At 42.5% G+C, this 23,139-nt stretch overlaps 1 protein-coding gene across 6 annotated transcripts in view; it reads left to right on the forward strand.

The window, feature by feature from the left end:
- Positions 1–23,139, forward strand: part of srcin1b (SRC kinase signaling inhibitor 1b) — an 81,264-nt gene that overhangs the window by 16,290 nt on the left and 41,835 nt on the right. For 5 of the 6 annotated variants that reach the window (XM_062992707.1, XM_062992705.1, XM_062992708.1 and 2 more), the window contains exons 2-3: positions 12,365–12,580; positions 16,907–16,930. In XM_062992707.1, coding sequence (XP_062848777.1) covers positions 12,392–12,580; positions 16,907–16,930 — 213 coding nt within the window. In that variant the 5' untranslated portion in view covers positions 12,365–12,391. Of the gene's footprint in view, positions 1–12,364; positions 12,581–15,359; positions 15,600–16,906; positions 16,931–23,139 lie in introns of those variants that run through there. The other variant, XM_062992709.1, reaches the window with a different exon arrangement.

The following is a 23,139-nucleotide window of genomic DNA, read 5'->3' on the forward strand; positions in this document are numbered from 1 at the left end:
TTACTCACTCACTCACTTTCTAAACCGCTTATTCTAATCAGGGTCATCGGGGTGCTGGAGCCTATCCCAGCTCTCAATGGGCACACAGAAACACCCTGGACAGGGCACCAGTCCATCTCAGGGCAGACATACAGTTAGTATTTTTTTAATGAACCTGACTGCATGTCTTTGGACTGTTGGAGGAAACCAGAGCTCCTGGAAAAAACCCACACAGACACGGGGAGAAAATTCAAACTCCACACAGAAAGGATCCGGACCACTCCATCTGGGAAGCAAACCCAGGACCTTCTTGCTGTAAGGCGACAGTGCTACCCACCGAGTCACTGTGCCACCTGAATTGTAAACTTAGTATGTGAATTAAATCGAATCAAATGTTAAGCTGAGTAGATCATTACACCCTTTTTCTCCCTCTCCAGCTTGATGTGGTGAATGTATTATGGATTTTCATATCAATGCCTGGTGCGCTTTGAAGACGTTTATGCCTCTCTCTCTCTCTCTCTCGCTCTCAGCTCTCTCTTTACTTCCCCCTCTTTCGCCATCAGCTATCCCTCCCTATGAGTTCACTTCAACACAGGATTGTCAGCTAGCCTAAGCTGAAAGCTTAAGCTTTTTCCTGCTTCTGGATTATTTTTTAACACGGTTTAACACACATGTGCACAATTTGTTAGGTCCATATCCAGCTTTCTTGAGTCCAAATCCACAGAAAGGGAGAAGGGAGGTGTATGCCTACACCATTTCATACATCTCAATACATTCAGTTCTCTGCTCAGCGTGTCAATATGTCATTAGCATATCCATCATCCCCGACACTCTCTTATTAACTCTTATATTTGGAAGCAGTTCGTTGGTAGTGAATGGTTGATTGACAGGTGCAGGAAGACATGCCATTATTCACATCCTGTTTCATTATGGCTTTTTTCTGCACTTTCACAATCTGTAGCAGCTCAGAAATAATTAGGCAGCTGAATTGATTGTCAGCTGTACATGAAGTCACAGTGATCATCTATGCAAGCTGAATGGCTGTGTTTCAGTTATTTGTGTTTAGAAATGGTAAAATGTCTCATGTCATGATTTTGACTGAAGTCCCTGTCATACACATGACCAAAAGTATTACCTGACCATGAGCTTGTTGCATATTTCATTTAAAAAACAAATAATATTAAAATTGATCTATGTGATCTGTTCAGCTATGACAACATCCACTCTTCTGAGATGGTTTCTAACAAGACTTTAAAGTATGTCTGTGGGAATTTGTGCCCATTCAGTCAAAAGAGCATTTGTATAGCTGGCCATTGATGTTGGTCAAGAAAGCCTCAATTGATGTTCAAGTTAATTCCCAAGCTGTTTGGTGGGGCCAAACTACAATAGCCTCCATGCTTTTAGAAAGGCTTTTTCACAAGAGTCTGTCAGTGGGAATTTGTGCCATTTCAATTAAATCAATGGTGGATTTGTAAGGTCAGGCTGTAATTTTGGAGCAGACCTGATTAGAAATCAGTATTCCAATTCATCTCAAATTTGTTTACTGTGGTTAAGATGTGCAGGCCAATAGAGTTTTCACACACCAGTATTGTAAATCCACTTTGGTTTGTGCACAGGGGCACATCATGCTAAAACAGACTGTCACAAAGCATACAATTGATGGCTGGCTGGCTGGCTGGATGGATGGATACAATTAATACATACAATTAAGCAAACCATAAAGTACATTCATACACCTGTTACCAATAGGTCTGACTAAAACAAATTGAAGGGGTGTCCACATACACATACTTTTGGCCATATCGTGTATATTTTCTAGGTCTAGGTATTACATAAGTTTTAATGTGTGTGGATGTTTCCGTATCTGCTGTGAATCCTCAGGGATTTTTACATTAGCATCTCTTGTTCTCCAGTCAGACTTCTCAGTGGGAAACCTGTCATCAAGGTCAAGGGTTAAATAGACTATTCCTCCTCAGAGAGAGAGAGCGAGAGAGAGATAGAGCACAAGATTAAGAAAAAAAATGATGAATAGTTTGTAGCCTGGGGTCACAAATGCACTAAGAAAGGTTCAGAAGTGTGAGTGCACTAACAAGAGCTGCTTCATTTCCATTATTTATCAGACGCTCGTACAAATTCAATGTAATACAGTATTTAAACTGACACAGAAACACTCATTTTAATAGGTACACCTACCATTCTGGGATGGCACAGTGGCATAGCTGAAAATTTGGGTCCCGTGCAGCAACATATAGTATATGGCTATAAGTGTTTGGGCACCTGACCATTAGCTTGTTGGACATCCTATTTCACAACATAGTGACCTCTGTGTGATCTTTTCAGCTTTAACAACAGCCACTTTTTTACAAGCAAGGCTTCTCTCAAGACTTTAAACTAGGTCTGTGGGAATTTGTGCCCATTTAGTCAAAAGTGCATTTGCATGGCTGCCTAATGCTGGTCAAAAAAGCCTCGACTGTTGTTCCAGTTTATTCCAAAGCTGTTCAGCGAGGCTGAGGTTAGGGCTCTGTGCAGACCACTGGAGTTCCTTCACCAAGTTTTTCTTCATGCCTTCATGATGCATGCATATAATTAACTTTATATAATTGATTTATTCCACCTGTTAGCAACTGTTGTGGCTGAAACACTCACTCACTTTCTTAACCGCCTACCCAATTAGGGTCGTTGTGGGGGGCTGGAGCCTTTTCAATGGGCGCAGGCCAAACAGTAACACCCTGGACAAGGGGCCAGTCCATCGCAGGGTAGACACACATACACTTACACACACACACACACACATTCACCTATAGGGCAATTCAGTGTCTCCAATTAACCTGACTGCATGTTTTTGGACAGTGGGAGGAAACCGGAGCTCCCGGAGGAAACCCAGGCAGACATGGCGAGAACATGCAAACTCCACACAGAAAGGACCTGGACCACCCCACCTGGGGATCGAACCCAGGACCTTCTTGCTGTGAGGCGACAGTGCTACTCACCGAGCCACCGTGCTGACTTGGCTGAAACACATGAATTCAAAATGATTTTGTCCATATAGACAAAATGTATTGTCCTAAATAACAAGGTTTGATCCTCTCCTACAATCACTGTCTGTACTGAGTTCTGGATCTTCAGGACCTATGGATGCTTTGAACTGTGCCTAGGTGTGAGTGAACATGTAAGTGCTCTGTGATAACTTTGCAGTTGTAGCCTAGTGGTTAAGGTTAAGGTACAGGACTAGTAGTTGAAGGGTTGGTGGTTCAAGCCCCACCACTGCAAGGTTGCCACTGGTGGGCCCTTGAGCAGGACCCTTTACCTTCAACCTGACCAGGATGAAGTCATTATAAATAATTGAATGAATGACTGTTTAAAATATGCTATTTAGGAGTTTAGCCAGGTTTGTATATTCGGTCATTACCAAACTGAGTTAAAAACTGGACATGGGCGGCACGGTGGCTAAGTGGGTAGCACTGTCGTCTCACAGCAAGAAGGTTTTGGGTTCGATCCCCAGGTGGGGCGGACCGGGTCCTTTCCATGTGGAATTTGCATGTTCTCCCTGTGTCTCCGGGTGCTCCGATTTCCTCCCACAGCCCAAAGACATGCAAGTGAGGTGAATTGGAGATACTAAATTGTCCAAGACTGTGTTTGAACCTTGCGTAACGAGTAACTACTGTTTCTGTCATGAATGTAACCAAAGTGTAAACATGATGTTAAAATCCTAATAAACAAAAAAAAACCAGACATACATGTTTACACATTGGGTCTCAGTGTGCAGTAATTTTTGTGAAAACTTGATAGCAGGTGTGAATATGACTAGCGGTGTGTTTGGAGTATAATCAGGAGCAGCTAGTGTTTTAGCACTGTTCCTCTGCTTTGCTGTTTTGGGAGTGTGTATGCATGTATTTGTGTTTGTGTGTATGTGTGTGTCCATACCCTGCTGTTTTGCCTCTGAAGCCAATTAAGATCCAATTAGCTGTTTGCTTCCTTCCAGCTGCGCCTTCTTGTTCATGTCATCATGCATGACTTCTTTTGGAGCTTAAGGATTGCTGGGTCCAGAATAGCACACCAAGCACTATTCAGGAGTGAGCTGTTGTTCTCTGCTCATGTTCCAGTGTAAACCTGATCATGCGGATTTCTCTTTTACAACATTGACGGGATTCAACCATTTCTTTATACAAAAGACAGGCTTTTGTCTTCCAGAGACTGGGCTACTGCTACTCTCTTCTGGCATCAGACCCCTGCAACTGATTCCAAATGCAGCTGGAGTCCTGATTTTCTTTCCAAGCACTGCCACATTGCCCTACTGCTGTGCATTCTTTACTGGCTTACTGTATTAGATTTAGAACATTGATGTTGGCCTACATAGGCAAAAAAAAAATCAACTCCCACCTTCCTGAAGGAACTTGATAAACTTGTTCTGTCTCTTGTAAATGTCAAGGCCACAAGCCTCAACTAAAGAGAAGAATCAAGGCCTTCTGCTTTTTTTGTCACTAATCTGGGTAGGATGTTAATTGCTTACTTGTGCCATACACTTCTTTCTAGATGCATCTGCACTCATTGGGTCTGTCTGAAAATCTAGTGAGCTGCCTTGCTGTCTACTGCCTACCTAGGCAGCTGCCTAAGTAGAGAGGATTTAAATAAGACATCAAACTTATAAGGCAGATTATTTAAACGACTATTTAGACAGTGATTATGGTGATTACAGCACTGCTGTTTTTGCTTACTAAGCTAACACAGTTAGCCTCAGGCCGTTCAAACCAACTGGCTGAGGTGGCACAACCCACTAGCATGCCAGTTAACATCTCCCTCCAAGTATCAAAAACAGTTAAATTATCACTGACAAGCCCAAATTTGCAAATAAATAACTTGTAGACCTTCATACAAATTAAAAATCAATGGAAACTAATTTACATTAAAAAAAACTTAGTTTGATGCTTCACATTTGTTCGCCATATTTGTAAAGTTGTGCTGCACTGAATGCTAGGATTGCCTTTATCTCCAAGAAAGCATTGGATGCTCCCTCGTTATTCAGTCAGTTTATAGATTTGAAATAAGGCACCTTAGTAGGCAGCATTTTAAGGCATCTAAGAATTTAGACAGGCTTCTTCTTGGGAGTGCGCATAGAATGACGTTGAATGCTGTTTGTAGGGAGCTCACTAGGTTTTCAGATAGACCCATTATGTTATAAAATTTATTTATACACCATATAGCCAAAAGTATGTGGACACATGCTCATGTTCTTGTTGGACATTTTTTTTCCATTATGGGCTTTAATATGGTTATAGCAACCCACATTCTTTTGAGAAGGAAGGCATTTCACAAGATTTTAGAGTTGGGGAATTGGTGCTCATTCAATCAAAAGGGCATTTATGAGGTCAGGCACTGATGTTGGATGAGAAGGCCTGGCTCTTGATCAAAGGTCCAATTTATTCCAGAGCCAAAGGAGTTTCTCCACACCAAACCTGGTTTTGTGCACAGGGCACCATCATCCTGTTACATAGCTGGAGGGGCGGCACAGTGGCTAAGTGGGTAGCACTGTCGCCTCACAGCAAAAAGGTCCTGGGTTCGGTCCCCAGGTGGGGCAGTCCGGGTCCTTTCTGTGTGGAGTTTGCATGTTCTCCCCGTGTCCGCGTGGGTTTCCTCGGGGTGCGCCGGTTTCCTCCCACAGTCCAAAGAAGTGCAAGTGAGGTGAACTGGAGATACTAAATTGTCCAAGACTGTACTCGATATAACCTTGTGAACTGATTAACCTTGTGTAATGAGTAACTACCATTCCTGTCATGAATGTAACTGAAGTGTAAAACATGACGTTAAAATCCTAATAAAACAAAATAAAACAAAACATAGTTGGAAACATAAACTTTTTGTATTGAATTACCCAACAGGTAGCAATAGATGTGGCTAAAACACAAGGACACAAGGATAAGGAAGGTGTTTACATAATTTTGCCCATATAGTGTTTTATTGGTTTGCCAAAACAGATTGAGTTTTAACCCTGTTTTACAGTCACATTATATGGCCTCACACTCTCAAGTGGTATAAGCTCCTGAGTGAGCAGCAGCCATAATTAAACCCTTATACTGATGATGAATATCTTTTAAAATCAGCTATTAATTAACTCAGCGATCATAATTCATCATCCCTGCCAAGAGTCACAACTACTCCTCTTTTCCTCGGTGGTGTCAATTAAAGAGCCAAGGCTGTGTACACTGTGCCAGTGTGGATTTATGATGGCAAACGCAGTAGCCGTCGGCATGCCTGGGCTAAGTAACGACCTTGTTTGAGATTATGTCATATTTTAGTGTCCCTACCTGACACTCAAGGCTGTTGCAGCATTTCTCATCACACTTACGACCCAATCTAGCTTGTAATGAAGTTCATCCTTGTAACTTTCTATCTTTTAGGTCATGTTTCCATCAGTCGGGGACACATCAGTTTGTTTTCTTTGCCTGGATGCTTAATCCTCGTACATTTATGAATGCTGATTTACCTTGATGTAGTTTGTAAGTGCTGTTTTCATCACAGCCTTTTCAAAATTCAAAACCATAAAACATTGTTTTTAATTATAATTGTTTTTCATTTTTAATCGAGATTAATCGCAATTAAAGAACCAAATTAATCATGATTAATCGCCTGCAAAAATAACTAATCAAAATTTAAATATTCAAATTTTTATTGCAAGAAAATGTTTACCAATAAAAAAAATACAATTATGATAAAATTATTAAATCCAAATTATCTTCAGAAAGCCAGCCAATGTCTATATAGAGTTGTTAACAGATACCCATCTTTCAGCCAGTTATTTAAAATGACAAGTCTGGCAAAAGTGAAGATCTTGTCCTGTTCGTAACCCTGTCACTGAAAACAGGCACTCAGGGTATTAATATGAACCATTTCTAGATGCAACACGTATAACGTCATGTCGACCCACATTGTTGACTATGTTTAAGCGTCTACAATCTATTGCGATTCATCTAACACCAGTGTTTGTAATGTCCCCACGACATGTATAGTCCATGGGCTTTCCATCAAAATTTCTCACAAATAAAGTTGTCTGAGCTAATTTTTCCTGTAACGCGTATCTGTGCGTGCAGATGAGACAAAGACGTGCTTTGACCGAAGATGATATTCAATTAATGACTGTAATTTTGTCTAGTGATGATTTCTCACGCTTTTGAAAACAAAAATTATTATTCAAAGCACCCTAAATTTCGCAATATGTAGAGTAATCTGTAACTCAAGACTGCAAACTGGACAAAGACAAGTGTTATCTTTATACAGTATAAACACAATGTTGCTGTGTTAAAGCAGCCCAAATGACCACAGTGACGCATCTTTAAACAAATAAGACCTAATTTTATTCACAGCATTACTATTTTCGTTTTTGCACAAACATAGCCCAATAAAAATAGTTTGATTAAAAATTTTAACCTCGATTAAAATTTTAATGCGTTAATCACATTAATTAACGCAATTAACGAGAGCCCTAATTTAATTGCAAAGGTACCTGGCCTGTCATTTTCCTCCACATTTAGTCTAACCTGCTAATCTGGGAGAGTGAGGTCTAACATATGTTTCCTGAGATTTATCAGGCGAGCTACTGACTTTGTAGTACTGCTGCTCATCTAACATCCCAGGCCAGCTAAACGGATTTAGAGAGGGTGTGCTAAATTTCCTCTTCTATATACATAATTTTAAGACTGCAGCTTTGATCACTACAAAAGACATGAATATTATACCCCACTATCTACAGAGCAATGCTAATTATACTGTTTTTGACTTCAGGCCACAGATGGCTGTGGCATTGTTAGGGCTGCATTCATCTCTTGGTCACAAAAGCCCTGCTTGGTTTAATGTGAACCTGCTGTGAAATCAGGTAGCTGGCTCATCTTAGTTTTGGTCCGAGATAGTTAACTGTGGTGTTTTTCTCTGTGTTTGTGGCTGTTTTTGTGCTATGATGACTAGTTTTGTGTTGACAGTATGTTTGATTATTAGGATTTTAACGTCATGTTTTACACTTTGGTTACATTCATGACAGGAATGGTAGTTACTCATTACACAAGATTCATCAGTTCACAAAGTTACAGTATATCAAACACAGTCATGGACAATTTAGTATCTCTAATTCACCTCACTTGCATGTCTTTGGACTGTGGGAGGATCAAACCCAGGACCTTCTCACTGTGAGGTGACAATGCTACCCACTTTTTTAAAGCTATAGTACTAACAATATAAGATGTATTTAGTGTCTCCAGTTTAATCACACAAGTTATATAAATAACCATACTTAATGTTAATGAAATTATTTATAACCATGCAACTTTTTGCTTTGGCAACACCATATGGTCTCATAAAAAGTTTTTGATTAATGTGCATCTCCAGCTATTTGTTTCCTCCACCGAATGTTCTTTCCTCCCAGTTCCCTCCTCTTACAGTCCCTGCTTCAGTTACATCGTGTCTGATTAATCAACCGCAGCTCTCAGATGATTCATACTCCCTTAATCCCCTGCCATTCACAGCCTATAGTAAACACCTTCTCACTGTCTGGATTCTCAAATTTATGTGATGATAACTGGAGGCTTGATTTATGTCTCTGTGGGCTGATTTTCTGAACATGAGTTAGCCTCCTGGGCTAAATCAAAATTCTAGTAGTGATTTGGATATATTCTCTCTCTCTCTCACTCTCTCTTTCTCTCTCACACACACACACACACACACATATACAGTGGAAATTGGATGGGTGATAATTTTTACTCCCAGCACATCCATCACAGTCAAACTATCAGACATTTTATGAGGCCTAAAGTATAAACATGTGCATGAAAAAAGGACATTTGGACATAGGGAGCAGACTTTATAATGCTCAATTAAGAAAATGTTTAATAAAAGTGATGTTGGTTGATTGAGTGTAGTATAGTCAAAATTACTTTAGTCTGGGACACAGAGAATTAAAGGTATGAATTGACTTTAAAGGTATGATAAAGGTATGATGTACTACCCCTTGTTTTCATTCTTCCAAACAGAGTGAAATTTTGAGTTATAATGCACATGACCATGGAAAGGAGCCTTTTATTTATTTGTTTATTATTACAGTTTAAGAACCTATATCCACTAACCAAGACTTTCAGTTATGGTCCACATGAATACTAGTATAGGAAATATGTCATGAATATTTATTTCCGTGGCACAGTTGTTGATACCAGATGGGCTTGTTTAATGTGTCATAAACTGCTGATCTCTGTTACTGACAGGCTGGGCAGCTACACAGACACAATTGGCTGTGTCTGGGGGGGAGCAGCCAGAGTGGATTCTCACTCTGTCCAGGGTATTCCTATCTTGCGCCTAGTGTTTCCCGATCAAACTGGACTCATAGCAACCCTGACCAGGATACAGAGGTTTATGAAAATTAAATGCCAAATGTTTGTTTAAATTCTCCTGGTCAATAGCACCATGCAGTAGATGTACACCGATCAGCCATTATTTGGGTGGTGGATCATTCTCAGCACTGCAGTGACACTGACATGGTGGCGGAGTGTTAGGGTGTGTTGTGCTGGTATGAGTGGATAAGACACAGCAATGCTGACACCTCACTGTGACTGCTGGACTGAGAATAGTCCACCAACCAAAAATATCCCGCCAACAGCACCCCATGGGCAGCGTCCTGTGACCACTGATGAAGGTCTAGAAGATGACCAACTCAAACACCAGCAATAGATGAGCGATCGTCTCTGACTTTACATCTATAAGGTGGACCAACTAGGTAGGAGTGTCTAATAGAGTGGACAGTGAGTGGACACAGTATTTCCACTCATACCAGCACAACACACACTAACACACCACCATGTCAGTGTCACTGCAGTGCTGAAAATGACCCACCACCCAAATAATATCTGCTTTGTGGTGGTCCTGTGATGGTCCTGACTATTGAAGAACAGGGAGAAAGCAGGCAAAAAAAGTATGTAGAGAAATAGAGAGACTACAGTCAGTAATTGTAGAACTTTAAAGTGCTTCTATATGGTAAGTGGAGCTGATAAAATGGACAGTGAGTGTAGAAACAAGGAGGTGGTTTTAATGTTATGGCTGATCAGTGTACATCCAGGTGCTGCAGTATTCTTTCTATCTTTCCAGAACCCTAAAGATATGTTGCTGGACCACAGTACCAGAATCATCAAGTGCACCGTAGTGAATATTCTAATCACATCTGGCAACCTGGCATTATGCAGATGTAAATTGTAGTAATAAGATGTACTTCCACCCCACTGCAATCTTCTTCCTTAATGTCTTCTTTTCTCAAGTCTGAGTAAAAACTGAAACCTTGGTTACTTGATCTAAACACACTGTCTCAAGCAGCTGAGGCTCAACCAGGCTCGGCTCTGATTTTATCTAATCATCAGACAATTTTCTTCTTCACCATATCTAATTCTTTTTTTACTTTCCTTATCTCCTCTCTTCCATTTCTCGCTGCCGGTCGCTACATCTTAATACTTTGGATTTTTTTTAGCTGGTGTGTTTGTAATAGTAGAAGTACCTGGCAGATTTGAGATAATGGTAAAACCACAATGTGATGCCAACATTGTATGTTTATCTGCCAATTTTTCAAACATTTGACCTGTGATCAGTAGCATTTTCGGCCAACTTGGTGTCCAACGCAAGCCCAAACCTTATTTGCTGTAAATTCTGCTCTCTCTCTCTCCTTGAAGCCCAGTCAATCAATTTAGTATGCTAAATGTTATGTGCACTTTTAAGTTACTTCATTTTTCCACTGTTTTATCCTGGTCTGGGTCACAGTGGGAATGGCTTTCCTGAAATCACTAGCCACAATGCAGTAACACATCTTGGACAAGACACCAATCCATCATAGGGTCTTAGTCATCCCCCATTATTTCAATCATGTCTGAATGTAGGTAGCACAGTTGAGGATTTAAACCCTGGATCCCAGCGGTAGTGGGCTAGCATAATTTACTGCTGCATCATCAGAGCGTCATCTACTTATTCATTTATTTAATTTTTTTATGACACTCATACTGCCTGAGGTGGGCTGCAGGCTAGCATCGACCCTCCAACAAATTCTGACGGAAAGCCACGCTCTTTTCTTTGTAATTGTCTTCTAGACAATGGAGTCAGTGCTGCAATGACAGGGATGTGATGCCCCTATCAGCCTTTTTTTTACACATGACTTTTGTCTTTGTCTTTTTTCCTGAGTGCCCAGCCAGGCTTATGGCACCATTGAAATTTGAAGCTGAGAGATAAGACTATAGTTATATGCTAGGGTTTTAAACTGGTGCACCACCAAAGCCCACAGAACTACATTTATATAATCAGGAATCACAGTGGTTTTACAACACAAACGTCTGTTGCAAATAAATTTCCTCCAAAAAACTAGGGTAAACTGATTTTCCAACTGATTAATGAGTGGCTGCTCAGGTGGTGCAGCGATAAAAACACACGCTAGAACACCAGAGCTGGGATTTCGAATACATTGTATCGAATCTCAGCTCTGCCATCCGGCTGGGCTTAGCGGCCACATGAACAACGATTGGCCTGTTGTTAATATAGGGGTGGGGTATTAAGCCGGATAGGGACTCCTCGTAACTGATGCACTGCGACCTCTGCTGGCTGATTGATGGTGCCTGCACAGAGGCAGGGAAAGAGTGCAGATCAGGGTGTGTCTCTCCGTACACAAGGCTGATTCGCATATATGCACTCGCCTAGTGTGGGTGACAAAATGCATACGACTGCTGCCCACGTATCGGAGGGGGCATGGGTTAGCTTTGTTCTCCTCAAATCAGAGCGGGGGTCGGCATTTGTGGAGAGGAAGTGTGACGCAATTGGGTAATTGGACGCGCTAAAAAAAGTCAGGAGAATAAGGGGAGAAAATGCTATAAAAAATGTAATGAAATAAAATTAAACCACAGTGTTGCACAATAATCCTGTATTAAAGTTGTAATGACTAGCTATAACTCTTAGTTTAGCCTGTAATTCTTAATTTTAAAAATGAGCAAGCCCAAAATGCTACCATTTTTGGATCCAATGAGCTATTTTTGCCTCTTGTACTATCCTACTTACTTAGAAAAAGCTATTTATTTGATTAAACATTTTATTGATCACCCTACCAGAGTATTGGTGCATTTTCTGGTGCGTAGCTATTTTAATAGCTGCTGCATGATTTAAAAAGACACACACACCACGTTAATAAAGGACTTAAGGAACAGTCTGCTCAGCTCTTATTTCTACCCCAGTGAAACAAAAGGCATGGAGGACTGGTAGACCCCAAAAATCATGGTGATTAATCATGATTTTTTTATTTGTCTTTACCAAAAGTGCCAATAGTTCTGGAGCTGACTATTCAAAACACCTATTTATTTGTCTGATCTTTGTTTGTTTGTGTCTCCAGATCCTGCTAGGGGAGAAGTTTGCAGTGATGATGCGAGGAGAGCATGGCGAGTACCAGCGCCAGTACCACACACTGGGAAACACGGCCAGACGATACTCCAACCCAGATGTTGAGGTGCTGACCAAGCACCATGTGGGTGATGCAGAAAGACAGCGGGGCAAATACCCACCTCAGCATGCTGCCACGCTCGTCAGTGCCAACTGTTCACGCCAGCAGGTGTGTGTGTGGGCCAGCTGATATGTAAACATGCTAAACATGACTCAGTGTGCTGTTACTGAGAGTGGACTAGAGGGGGATTATCTTTACAGTGTGTGTGTGTGTGTGTGTGTGTGTGTGTGTGTGTGTGTGTGTGATAGTTTTGTTTACTGTATTGTATGTGTTAAAATGTCTGGAATATTAATGTGATGGTGTAGAAAGTACAATAATGTAATGTAGCACAACCTAATTCCTTGTTAGTGATTATGATATGACACTACTGAGTTCTTAGATAAATAAGGCTAGTTCGACTGAAATCATTCAAAAGTACAGAGAACATTGATTCTCTACCAAGATCATGAATAAAAACCAAAAATGTTACCTTTTGTTGGGGGAAAAATAGGTCTAGAATAGGTCTAATACACCGACCAGGCATTACATTATGACCACTGATGTCAGTTACTCTAATCTGACCACATTTTTTCAGTAACAAGTAATCTAACGAGTTACTATTTCCAATCCAGTAATCAGATTAAAGTTACTTATCCAAGTTACTGTGCGTTACTATTTTTGCCATTTTCCTTAGTAAAAAGATATATTTTTGCTTTCTTCTTGCGTCTCGGGGAGTGATGTCTGGCCTATGCGACAATTAAGTCACGAGCTGCGTCCGAAATTGCATACTTACAGATCGCATACTACTACGTACTAGACTGGAGGAAGTATGCACTACTCGGCCGGTAAAAAAGTACATACTTTCAGTACAGAAGTATGCAGTATGCACACAACACCGCTACGTACTACATCCGCCATCTTACCAACGTCAAGTGATGACGTGGGGACGTGATGATGTAGTATCAGCATAGTTACAGACTCATTACAAACCACACTCGACAACATTTTTGGATATTATCGTCTTTTTGTTATTTATTTGTCTTTAAAAAAATTTATTTTATTTATCTTACTTACACTTGTGAACAGAGGACTCCGTTTTCCGCTATCTTTCTTGTTTCTTATTCCGCTTCAATCGCCTACGCAGCTCCAGTTGCATTACGGCAGCTGCTGAATGTAACTAATAAAGTAACTTGTAATCTAAGTTACTTTTAAAATCAAGTAATCAATAAAGTAACTAAGTTACTTTTTAAAGGAGTAATCAGTATCAGAAATCAGATTACTTTTTCAAGGTAACTATGCCATCACTGATTATGACCACTGAGAGGTAAAGTGAATAACACTGATTTTCTCTTCATCACGGCACCTGTTAGTGGGTGGGATATATTAGGCAGCAAGTGAACATTTTATCCTCAAAGTTGATGTGTTAGAAGCAGGAAAAATGGAGCTGCAGCTCTTGTGGGGTGTTCCCGGTCTGCAGTGGTCAGTATCTATCAAAAGTGGTCCAAGGAAGGAACAGTGGTAAATTGGCGACAGGGTCATGGGCGGCCAAGGCTCATTGATGCACTTGGGGAGGGAAGGCTGGCCCGTGTGGGCTGATCCAACAGATGAGCTACTGTAGCTCAAATTGCTGAAGAAGTTAGTGCTGGTTCTGATAGTAAGGTGTCAGAATACACAGTGCATCACAGTTGCAGGGCTGTTTTGGCAGCAAAAGGGGAACCTACAGAATATTAGGAAGGTGGTCATAATGTTATGCCTGATTGGTGTATGTCCATTCTTTTGAAAAAAAAAAACATGGTCAGGCACCGGTGTTGAATGAGAAGGCCTGGCTCACAAGCAATGGCTCACAAGCAATTGATAATTGAAGGTGTCTACATCTTTTAGCCATATAGCGTAAGACATTAGCAGACGCCGCTCAGGTGGCGCAGCGGTAAAATACGCTAGCACACCAGAGCTGGGGTTTAGAATGTATCGTATCGAATCATAGCTTTGCCATCCGACTGGGCTGGGTGGCTATATGAACAACGATTGGCTGTTGTTCATCCAGGGAAGGGAGCCGGATAGGGACCTCATAACTGATGCAATTACGACCTCTGCTGGCTGATGGATGGTGTCTGCACAGAGTAGAGGAATAATGCTGGTCAGGGTGTGGCTCTCTGTGCACAATGCTGATCGGCATATGAACTCACTTCATGCAGGTGAAAAGATGCAGTCGGGTACTGCGCACATGTCGGAGGGGGTGTGTGTCAGTTCGCTCTCCTCAATCTGGGCGGGGGTCCGCACCAATAGAGAGGAAGCATAATGCAATTGGGTAAAAATTGGATGCACTAAAAATCTGGAGAAATAGGGAGAAAATGCATTAAAAACAAAAGATATTAACAGACAAAACCCAACCCAACCATCCCATAAAGTTCAAAACTTTACATACGTTTAGGGCTTGATTTTATACTTCTTTAGGAACTAAACAACTGTTCAACTGTTAAAACAACTTTTGCCAGCTTAAAATATTTCGTTTAACTGATTACCCAGTCTGTAGAAAGCTTAGTCTCTCCAGCATCAAAAACCAAAGTAAAGCCATCAAACCTGTCTGGCCTGATCGGCTAAAACCAGCAAGTTGTTTTCTTCAACATAGTTCTTTTAACTATTTTGTCTCTTCTCTTGCCTCCCTCCGACTTTCCATCCCCTCTTTCTCATCTTCTTGTTTCTTTCTGTTAGCTCAGTGTGTTTGCACTTGGCTGTTAGCAACAGCAGTCGTAGGGGAGGGCAGGTGTAGTCGGTTGTTTCTATAGCAACCTGAAGCCCATATAAGGCAATTGTGATATCACATGGCGAGAAGTGGCAAGGTAGAGAGAGCTCAGGAAATCGAACGAGAGAGGGACTGAGAAAGGGAACGAAAGGAAATAGCCAGGAAGAGCAGAAGAAAAAGAGGATGTGTGTTTATAATGGTGAGGGTGGCAAAATGAGAGAGTGAACGACTGAGCGAGAGATACAGAGTGGAATGAGAAGAGAAGGAGACAGAGAGAGAGATTAGGAGAAAATGAAAGCTCTCCAAGATTTTCCAGGATCTGCAGCATGCGTATAGAGAGACGGATGGAGAGAAGGTGGAGGGGGGGGTGAATGGAGCCACACCAGGGAGGATTAATTAGCAATGGTACGTTACATTCATTAATCTATTAAGACGTGAACAATTTGCACTGAAAAAACACACAGAGAGAGAGAGAGAGAGAGAGAGAGAGAGAGAGAGAGAGAGGTTGTCCACCTGAGTGGTTGATGATCATCTAACCAGGTGAGAACAGGACTGATGGGTGTACATCTGTGTCCATATTTTACTGACATGCCGTGTCATTTTGTAAACCATCTGAACATTACAGTGTTTTGCCATAAGAATGGACCAAGAGGTGGCAGCTGGGCAGGTGTGGCCGAAAAGGTTGGCGCAGTGTGTTTACATGTTTGAGAGAGAGGGACAAGACTTAAGGGCATGCAGAATGTGCATATAAGGAAATAAAGCACAGGCATGTGCGGTAGTCCCCTCTTTTCTTCTGGCTTTCTGTGTGTGTGTGTGTGGGTTTGTTGGGGTGGGGTGGGGTGTTAAAGTGGGTAAATGCCAGTGGAACACAGGGTAGGATGGGTGAGCACATGAGCCTGCTTGGTATGCAGACCATGCTGCAAAAATCATTCCTTATTTCTGCATTCTCAATCATCCACACACAGCAGGTTAAAATGGTGCCACACAAACATCCTCTGGGTTTCCTCTTGCCACCCCAAAAATACCAGTAGGTACACTGGTTTTGTAATTGTACTTAAGTTTGTTTGAAGATTCAGTGTTTTGTGCGTGATGCCATGTGATGGATTGATGCCATGCCCAGGGTGTGTTCCTGCCTTGTGTTAATTGATTTGTCTAGGTACTTCACTTTCCTCCCACCTCCAAATAACCAGTAGGTAGACTGCCCTTGTAATCGCTCCTAAGTTTTCTTTTAAAGATTCAGTGTTTTGTGCGTGATGCCATGTGATGGATTGACGCCGTGTTCAGGGTGTGTTCCTGCCTTGTGTTCATTGATTTCTCTAGGTACTTCACTTTCCTCCTACCTTAAAAAATACCAGTAAATGAATTACCTAGGTGTGAATGAGTAAGAGAGTGAATAAATGTCTGATGACTTAAAAACATACATTTTAATCCATAGACATGTGCAATAACTGAGGCACTCTGAAAGGGGGCAATTACTTTTGTACAGCATTAAAAAGGGAAATGGTGTCATTTGCTGAGCCTTTTCTGAGAATTACTTTCTTGCTTCTGTCTTGCTCCGGATTTCTTTCTCACTCCCTGTTAGTTCTGTCATTTATCTTTTTTCTAGACTCATTATTCCTCTTCATTAGTGTCGAGGTTGTCCAGGTAGAAACGTATTTGCTGAAACTGAATGTGAAAAGTTTAACTCATTCATTTCTTTCTTTCTCCCTTAGCAACCACATTACTGGAGTTTTAAGGTCAGTGCTACAGCTGTGTGTGTCTGTGTGTGTGTGTGTTTGTTGTGTGTTATTGTGGTTGCATGTGCATGATTAATGGGACTAAACCACAGTATTATTATTATTAAAATGATTTAATTGTTCAGTCCTCATTCACACAAGCATAAATTCACTAAATGTCATTAAATTCTGACCACACTAGAATCCATAATAAAATGCAAAAACATTAATAAATGTAAAAGCCACATGCCAAATGGTCTTTCTTTCTTTTGGTGGCTTAGTGGGTAGCACTGTCATCCCACAGCAAGAAGGTTCTGGGTTTGATCTTCAGGTGGGTGGTCTGGGTCCTTTCTGTGTGGAGTTTGCATGTTCTCCCCGTGTCTGCGTGGGTTTCCTCCAGGAGCTCCGATTTCCTTCCACAGTCTAAAGACATGCAAATAAGGTCAATTGGAGATACACAATTGTCCAAGACTGTGTATGATATTAAACTTGTGAACTGAGGAATCTTGTGTAATGAGTAACTACCATTTCTGTCATGAATGTAACCAAAGTGTAAAACATGACGATAAAATCCTAATAATTAAATACAATTAGGCCGCTCAGGTGGCGCAGCGGTAAAGTATGCTAGCGCACCAGAGTTGGGGTTTCGAATACATCGTATCGAATCTCAGCTCTGCCTTTCCGACTGGGCTGGGCGGCAGCATGAACAACGATTGGCTGTTGTTCAGGGTTAGAGGGTAAAAAGTCGGATCATAGGTCCTCATAACTGGTGCAACTGCGGCCCCTGCTGGCGCCTGCACAGGGCTGAGGAATAATGCTAATGGGGGTGTGGCCCTCCATACACTCGTGCTCGTCAGTGTATAAACTCGACTCGTGCCGGTGAAAAATGCAGCCTGTACTGACTGTACGTGCCAGAGGGGGTGCATGTCAGTTGAGAGGCATCCTCAGTCAGCGGTGAAGGGTCGAATCAGTATAGAGGACGCAATCAGGGTAATTGGACATGACTAGATTAGGGAGAAAAAAGTGGGGGAAAATAGAAAAAAATTACAATAAATACAAGTAATTGTTTCCTTTTAATTAATCGATTTTTTGAACAGAGTGAAGGAAACCATTTCAACCACTTTTGTTGTTTTTACTAAGTATATAAAGGTTTGTTTTTTTTAAATGAAGGTGCGTTCAGGCCTAGCCAATCTCCTGACACGAACCCTATTAAAAATGTATAAAGGTTTTTAAAATTGCAAGTCCATCAGAGGGGCCCTCAAGTCCTTAGGAAAACTTAATTATGTAAAAAGCTAATTCTTTCTTACTGTAGATGTTGTAAAGCTGTAATTGCTGGCAAAGGCTTTGCAACACAGTAAAATTTTAATAACTTACTGCTATATATTTGTTTTTAACCTTATCAGAAACATTAAAAATACATAGGCTTTTTTGGTTCATATTTATAAGTACAAAACTTATAAATACAAGAACGTATGTTAATTTGAATTGGATAAATGCATTGGAGGTAATTAAAAACTGCTTATTTTCTCACTGTATACTCCTGCATTTGATGTATGATTGCTTGCTAATAGTAGGCAGAATTAAATCGAGCACAATAATGATTCCATTTCTAGAGAAGTAGAGAATGTGTGCTCACACTATACAGTACTCCTGTGTCCCTTTATCAATGCATCGAATCTTTAGTCATTTTCTATTGCACTGGTTGCTAGGTTACTTTATAGGATGCTTCTAGGGTACATGGTTTACAGCTTCTTCTCAGCATGCTTTTTTAAAATCATAGATCTGGTGAGCTGCAGAATTGTAGACAAAGATAAGAACCAGATAGTGTCGAAGCTAGCATTCTAATTCATACTTATCATGTGTTAATGTACAAATCTTGTCTTGAACTAAGTAATCAGGCTATTTAATTATAACTGTGTGATGGGCTGGTGTCTGGCCTTTCATCCAGTAATTCGAACCACCGGAAAGCCCGAATAGGATTAAGCAGTGGTAAAACAGCCAATTATTTAATAAACAAATATATTAATGAATAATTATAAACCATTATGGCTGCATTTTTACATTCCTCTTGTCAAGTGGTCACCAATTAGTGGATTTTAGTCTTTACCCTGACCAGTGATCAATTCTATAAGGACAGAAATGGTGATTAGATATAAAGTCCTTGTCACACAACAGTGACTTCAACTGTTTGATCAAAGTGCTGAGGCTCTCTGTGACAGTCCGCCACTGGTTGGTGTAAAAATGTGACTGGTAGCTTCAAACATTAATGAGGTTTGTGCTAGACTGCAACCCTACCTCAGCTAAAAAAGACAATTGATAAAGGTCACCAGAGTGCACAGGATAATTTAGAATGTCCAACTTGGAACAAAACAATAGGGGGGGTTGATTTGATGGTCTGGACTTTTGCTGGGAGGTAAATTAAAAAACTGGACCTTTGATTTAAAAAAAAAAGTAAATTTTTCATTGGGTTTAATTTTCCATGCCACTGATTGATGGTTCTTATTGTTAAGTATCAATAAGATGTTGCATATTTACAATACAATACACAATTACAATAAGTGCTGTGGTAAATATTTTCAAACGTCATGAAGAATTTGCTTTAACGTCTGGTCTTGTGCGGCTGATTTATCTCTGCAGTCGTGCCATCTGTTTTCTTGTACATGGAGTAGATCTTAATGGTGTTTGCAGTGTGTTTTGTGAGTCATAAGTCATTCTGCTGCGGGAAAGTTTGTAACAGCTCAGTACAGCAGGATGATTTGAAATCTGTTTACTTTTCTCTACATTTATCCTTTCCTTGTTGTCTCCAGATTCTCTAAATCACTGTCTACATCTTCCACTAAAACTATCGCTGAGCTACTGCACTACACCGAATCATCCAGGCACACAGCCTCTTATTCAGCATTTACTCTCTTACCATTGTGGGGATTTTTCAAGCCAATTGCTTGCTGATAAAACATAAACATTAGTATAAAGACATTAGTAATTAGAAAGTAATTAGTGAAAAAAATAATTAGACCTTCTAGTTTTCTCTATTATTGCATATTTGTCAGACTGAATAAGCAACTGAAGCAAAAGCACATTTTGTAAAACACAATTTCATCTTGTTATGGTCTGAGACCAACTGGACAGAAAGATGGAACCACAATGCAGAGAATAAGACTAAGACCAGGTACGGGGCGATAAGTTTATTAACAACAACTATAGCAAATACAAGGGAGGTAAAGGAACTGGTAGAGACTGGATGGGAACAGGGAGCTGACTGGCGAGGCTGGAAACATGGTAAGGGGGCCAGGAGGGCAGAGCCGGACGGACAGGCAGGAGGCAGAGAGTGTGGCGTAGCAGGACGAGACAAGAAGCTGGTCGACTGAATCCGGACAGTCAGGACAGGAAGGTCTTGGCGGCGAGGAACACAGCTGGGAGGTGGTACCACGGAGTTAAGCAGGAGGTAGGAACTGAAACAGGCAAAAAACAAGAGCAGTGAACAAACCAGGAAATACAACAGGCATAGGAGCCTAAAGGTAGCTTTAGCATTTCGTGCTTCAGCACAATACCAGCAACGTAGCGCAGACGATCTGGCAAGGAGTGGAGAGAAAGCTGCTGTCTTTATGCACTGCTTAACGAGGAGGTAATGAGGATCAGGTGAGAGGTAGCAGTGGCTAGAAGATCTGATTGGTGCTCTGAAGACAACTCGCTCCACCAATAGATCCCTGAAAGCCTGCACACGCCCACACACACACAACACACTCACAGAAAGGGACCGGGGTAAAATAACAAGACTTGGGGAAAATGGAGAGCTAAGGGACGTACTCTAACAGTACCCCCCCTTCAATGATCGCCTCCAGGCGATCCACCAGACTTGCCGGGATTTGCCCTGTGGAATTCACGGATGAGGTTGGGGTCAAGGATAGCAGAGCGGGGAACCCAGGATCGCTCCTCGGGGCCGTAACCTTCCCAGTCGACCAAATACTGGAGGCCCCTACCCCGGTGTCTGACATCTAACAGGCGACTGACCGTAAAAGCAGGATGACCATCAATTAGTCGGGCGGGTGGTGGGGGGTCGAAAGGAGGGCACAGATTAGAGGAATGAACTGGCTTTATCTGGGAGGTGTGGAAAGTGGGGTGAATTCTCATATGCCTGGGTAATCTGAGACGGACGGCGGTGGGATTAATTATCCTTTCTATTGGAAAGGGACCGATAAAGCGTGGGGCCAGCTTCCTGGACTCAGTACGAAGGGGAATATTGCGAGATGATAACCAAACTGATTGACCAGGGGAGTACTGGGGTCCAGGTCTCCGATGGCGGTTGGCAGAGCGCTGAGCGGAGAAACGGGCCTTGTGGAGTGCAGTTCGGGTCATCCTCCAAATCTTACGGCACCGCCGTAGGTGATGTTGCACAGACGGGACAGCCAGTTCCATTTCTTGTTCTGAGAAAAGCGGGGGCTGGTACCCAAGTGATGCTTCAAATGGAGACAGGCCTGTGGCCGAGCAGGTGAGGGTGTTGTGGGCGTATTCAGCCCAGGCTAGGTGGGAACTCCACTGTGTGGGGTTTTTGGCAGTTAGACAGCGCAGAGTGGTTTCGAGCTCTTGGTTGGCCCGTTCCGCCTGTCCATTAGACTGTGGGTGGAAGCCTGATGTAAGGCTAACACTGGTACCTATTGCCTTGCAAAACGCTCGCCAGACCTGGGAAATAAACTGTGGGCCTCGGTCGGAAACGATGTCCAAGGGTATCCCATGGATTTTAAACACCTGGTCGAACAGTAGGTTTGCGGTCTCTAGAGCAGTGGGGAGCTTGGGGAGAGCTAGGAGACGAACTGACTTGGAGAATCTATCAATAACTGTGAGTATAACCGTTTTACCTTTAGACTCTTGAAGGCCCGTGATAAAGTCCACGGCAATACACGACCAGGGGCGGCCAGGGATTGGAAGTGGTTGTAACAGACCTGAGGGAGGTAAGTGCTGCGTCTTATTGCGCGCGCAGACTGGGCAGGCCATCACATATTCCCGAGTGTCGGCCTCCAGTGACGGCCACCAGAAATGTCTTTTCAAGAGGGAGACGGTCCTGTTGGCACCAGGGTGACCGGCAAACTTGGAACCATGCCCCCATAGTAGCACAGCGGGTCTCGCGGAAGAGGGGACAAATAACCGGTTAGGGGGTCCGTTCCCTGGGTCAGGTTCTTGAGTCTGGGCATTCTGGACAGTGCGTTGAATCTTCCATGTCAGGCTAGCCACAAGTCGGTCCGGAGGCAGGATGGTGTCCGGGGGTGTCGAAGGGTCGTTGGAGGAGAATTGGCGGGAGAGTGCATCCGGCTTGATGTTACGTGAGCCTGGGCGGTAGGTGAGCGTGAAATTAAACCTCGAGAAGAAGAGAGCCCACCTAGCCTGTCGGGAGTTCAGCCTCTTGGCGGTCTGGATGTAGGCCAAGTTTTTGTGATCCGTCCAGACAACAAGGGGCTGTTCCGCGCCCTCCAGATAGTGCCTCCACTCCTCCAGGGCAAGCTTGACTGCCAACAGTTCCCGGTTTCCTACATCATAATTTGCCTCTGCAGGGGTAAGGCGGCGAGAGAAGAAAGCGCATGGATGAAGCTTGTTTCCTGGGCCGGAACGTTGGGACAGCACCGCCCCTACACCCGTGTCCGAGGCGTCAACTTCCACTATGAACTGCTTGCCGGGGTCAGGCTGGATAAGGACTGGGGCAGAGGTAAACAGTACCTTAAGGCGAAGGAAAACCTTGGCAGCCTCTGGGGACCAGCAGAAAGGGATCTTGGTAGAGGTCAACCGGGTCAGGGGGGCTGCCACCTTGCTGTAATCACGGATAAACCGTCTGTAGAAATTGGCAAACCCCAGGAATCGCTGTAGTTCCTTCCGACACGAGGGGGTTGGCCATTCAGTCACTGCCTGGATCTTGGCCGGGTCTGCCTGGATGAATCCCCTTCGAATTACGAACCCCAGGAAAGTCACGGTGTCTTCATGGAACTCACACTTCTCTGCCTTTACGAATAGCCGATTCTCGAGAAGCCGAGTGAGCACCTGACGGACATGGGAGATGTGTTCCTCCTTGGACCTGGAGAAGATTAATATATCATCTAGATATACAAAAACAAAGCGATTCAGGAAGTCCCTCAGGACATCGTTTACCATGGCCTGAAAAACAGCCGGAGCATTGGTGAGGCCAAAGGGCATGACCAGATATTCGAAGTGGCCCAAGGGGGTGTTGAATGCCGTCTTCCACT

The sequence above is a fragment of the Trichomycterus rosablanca genome, chromosome 3 (genome assembly GCF_030014385.1).
Source record: "Trichomycterus rosablanca isolate fTriRos1 chromosome 3, fTriRos1.hap1, whole genome shotgun sequence".
Taxonomy (NCBI): domain Eukaryota; kingdom Metazoa; phylum Chordata; class Actinopteri; order Siluriformes; family Trichomycteridae; genus Trichomycterus; species Trichomycterus rosablanca.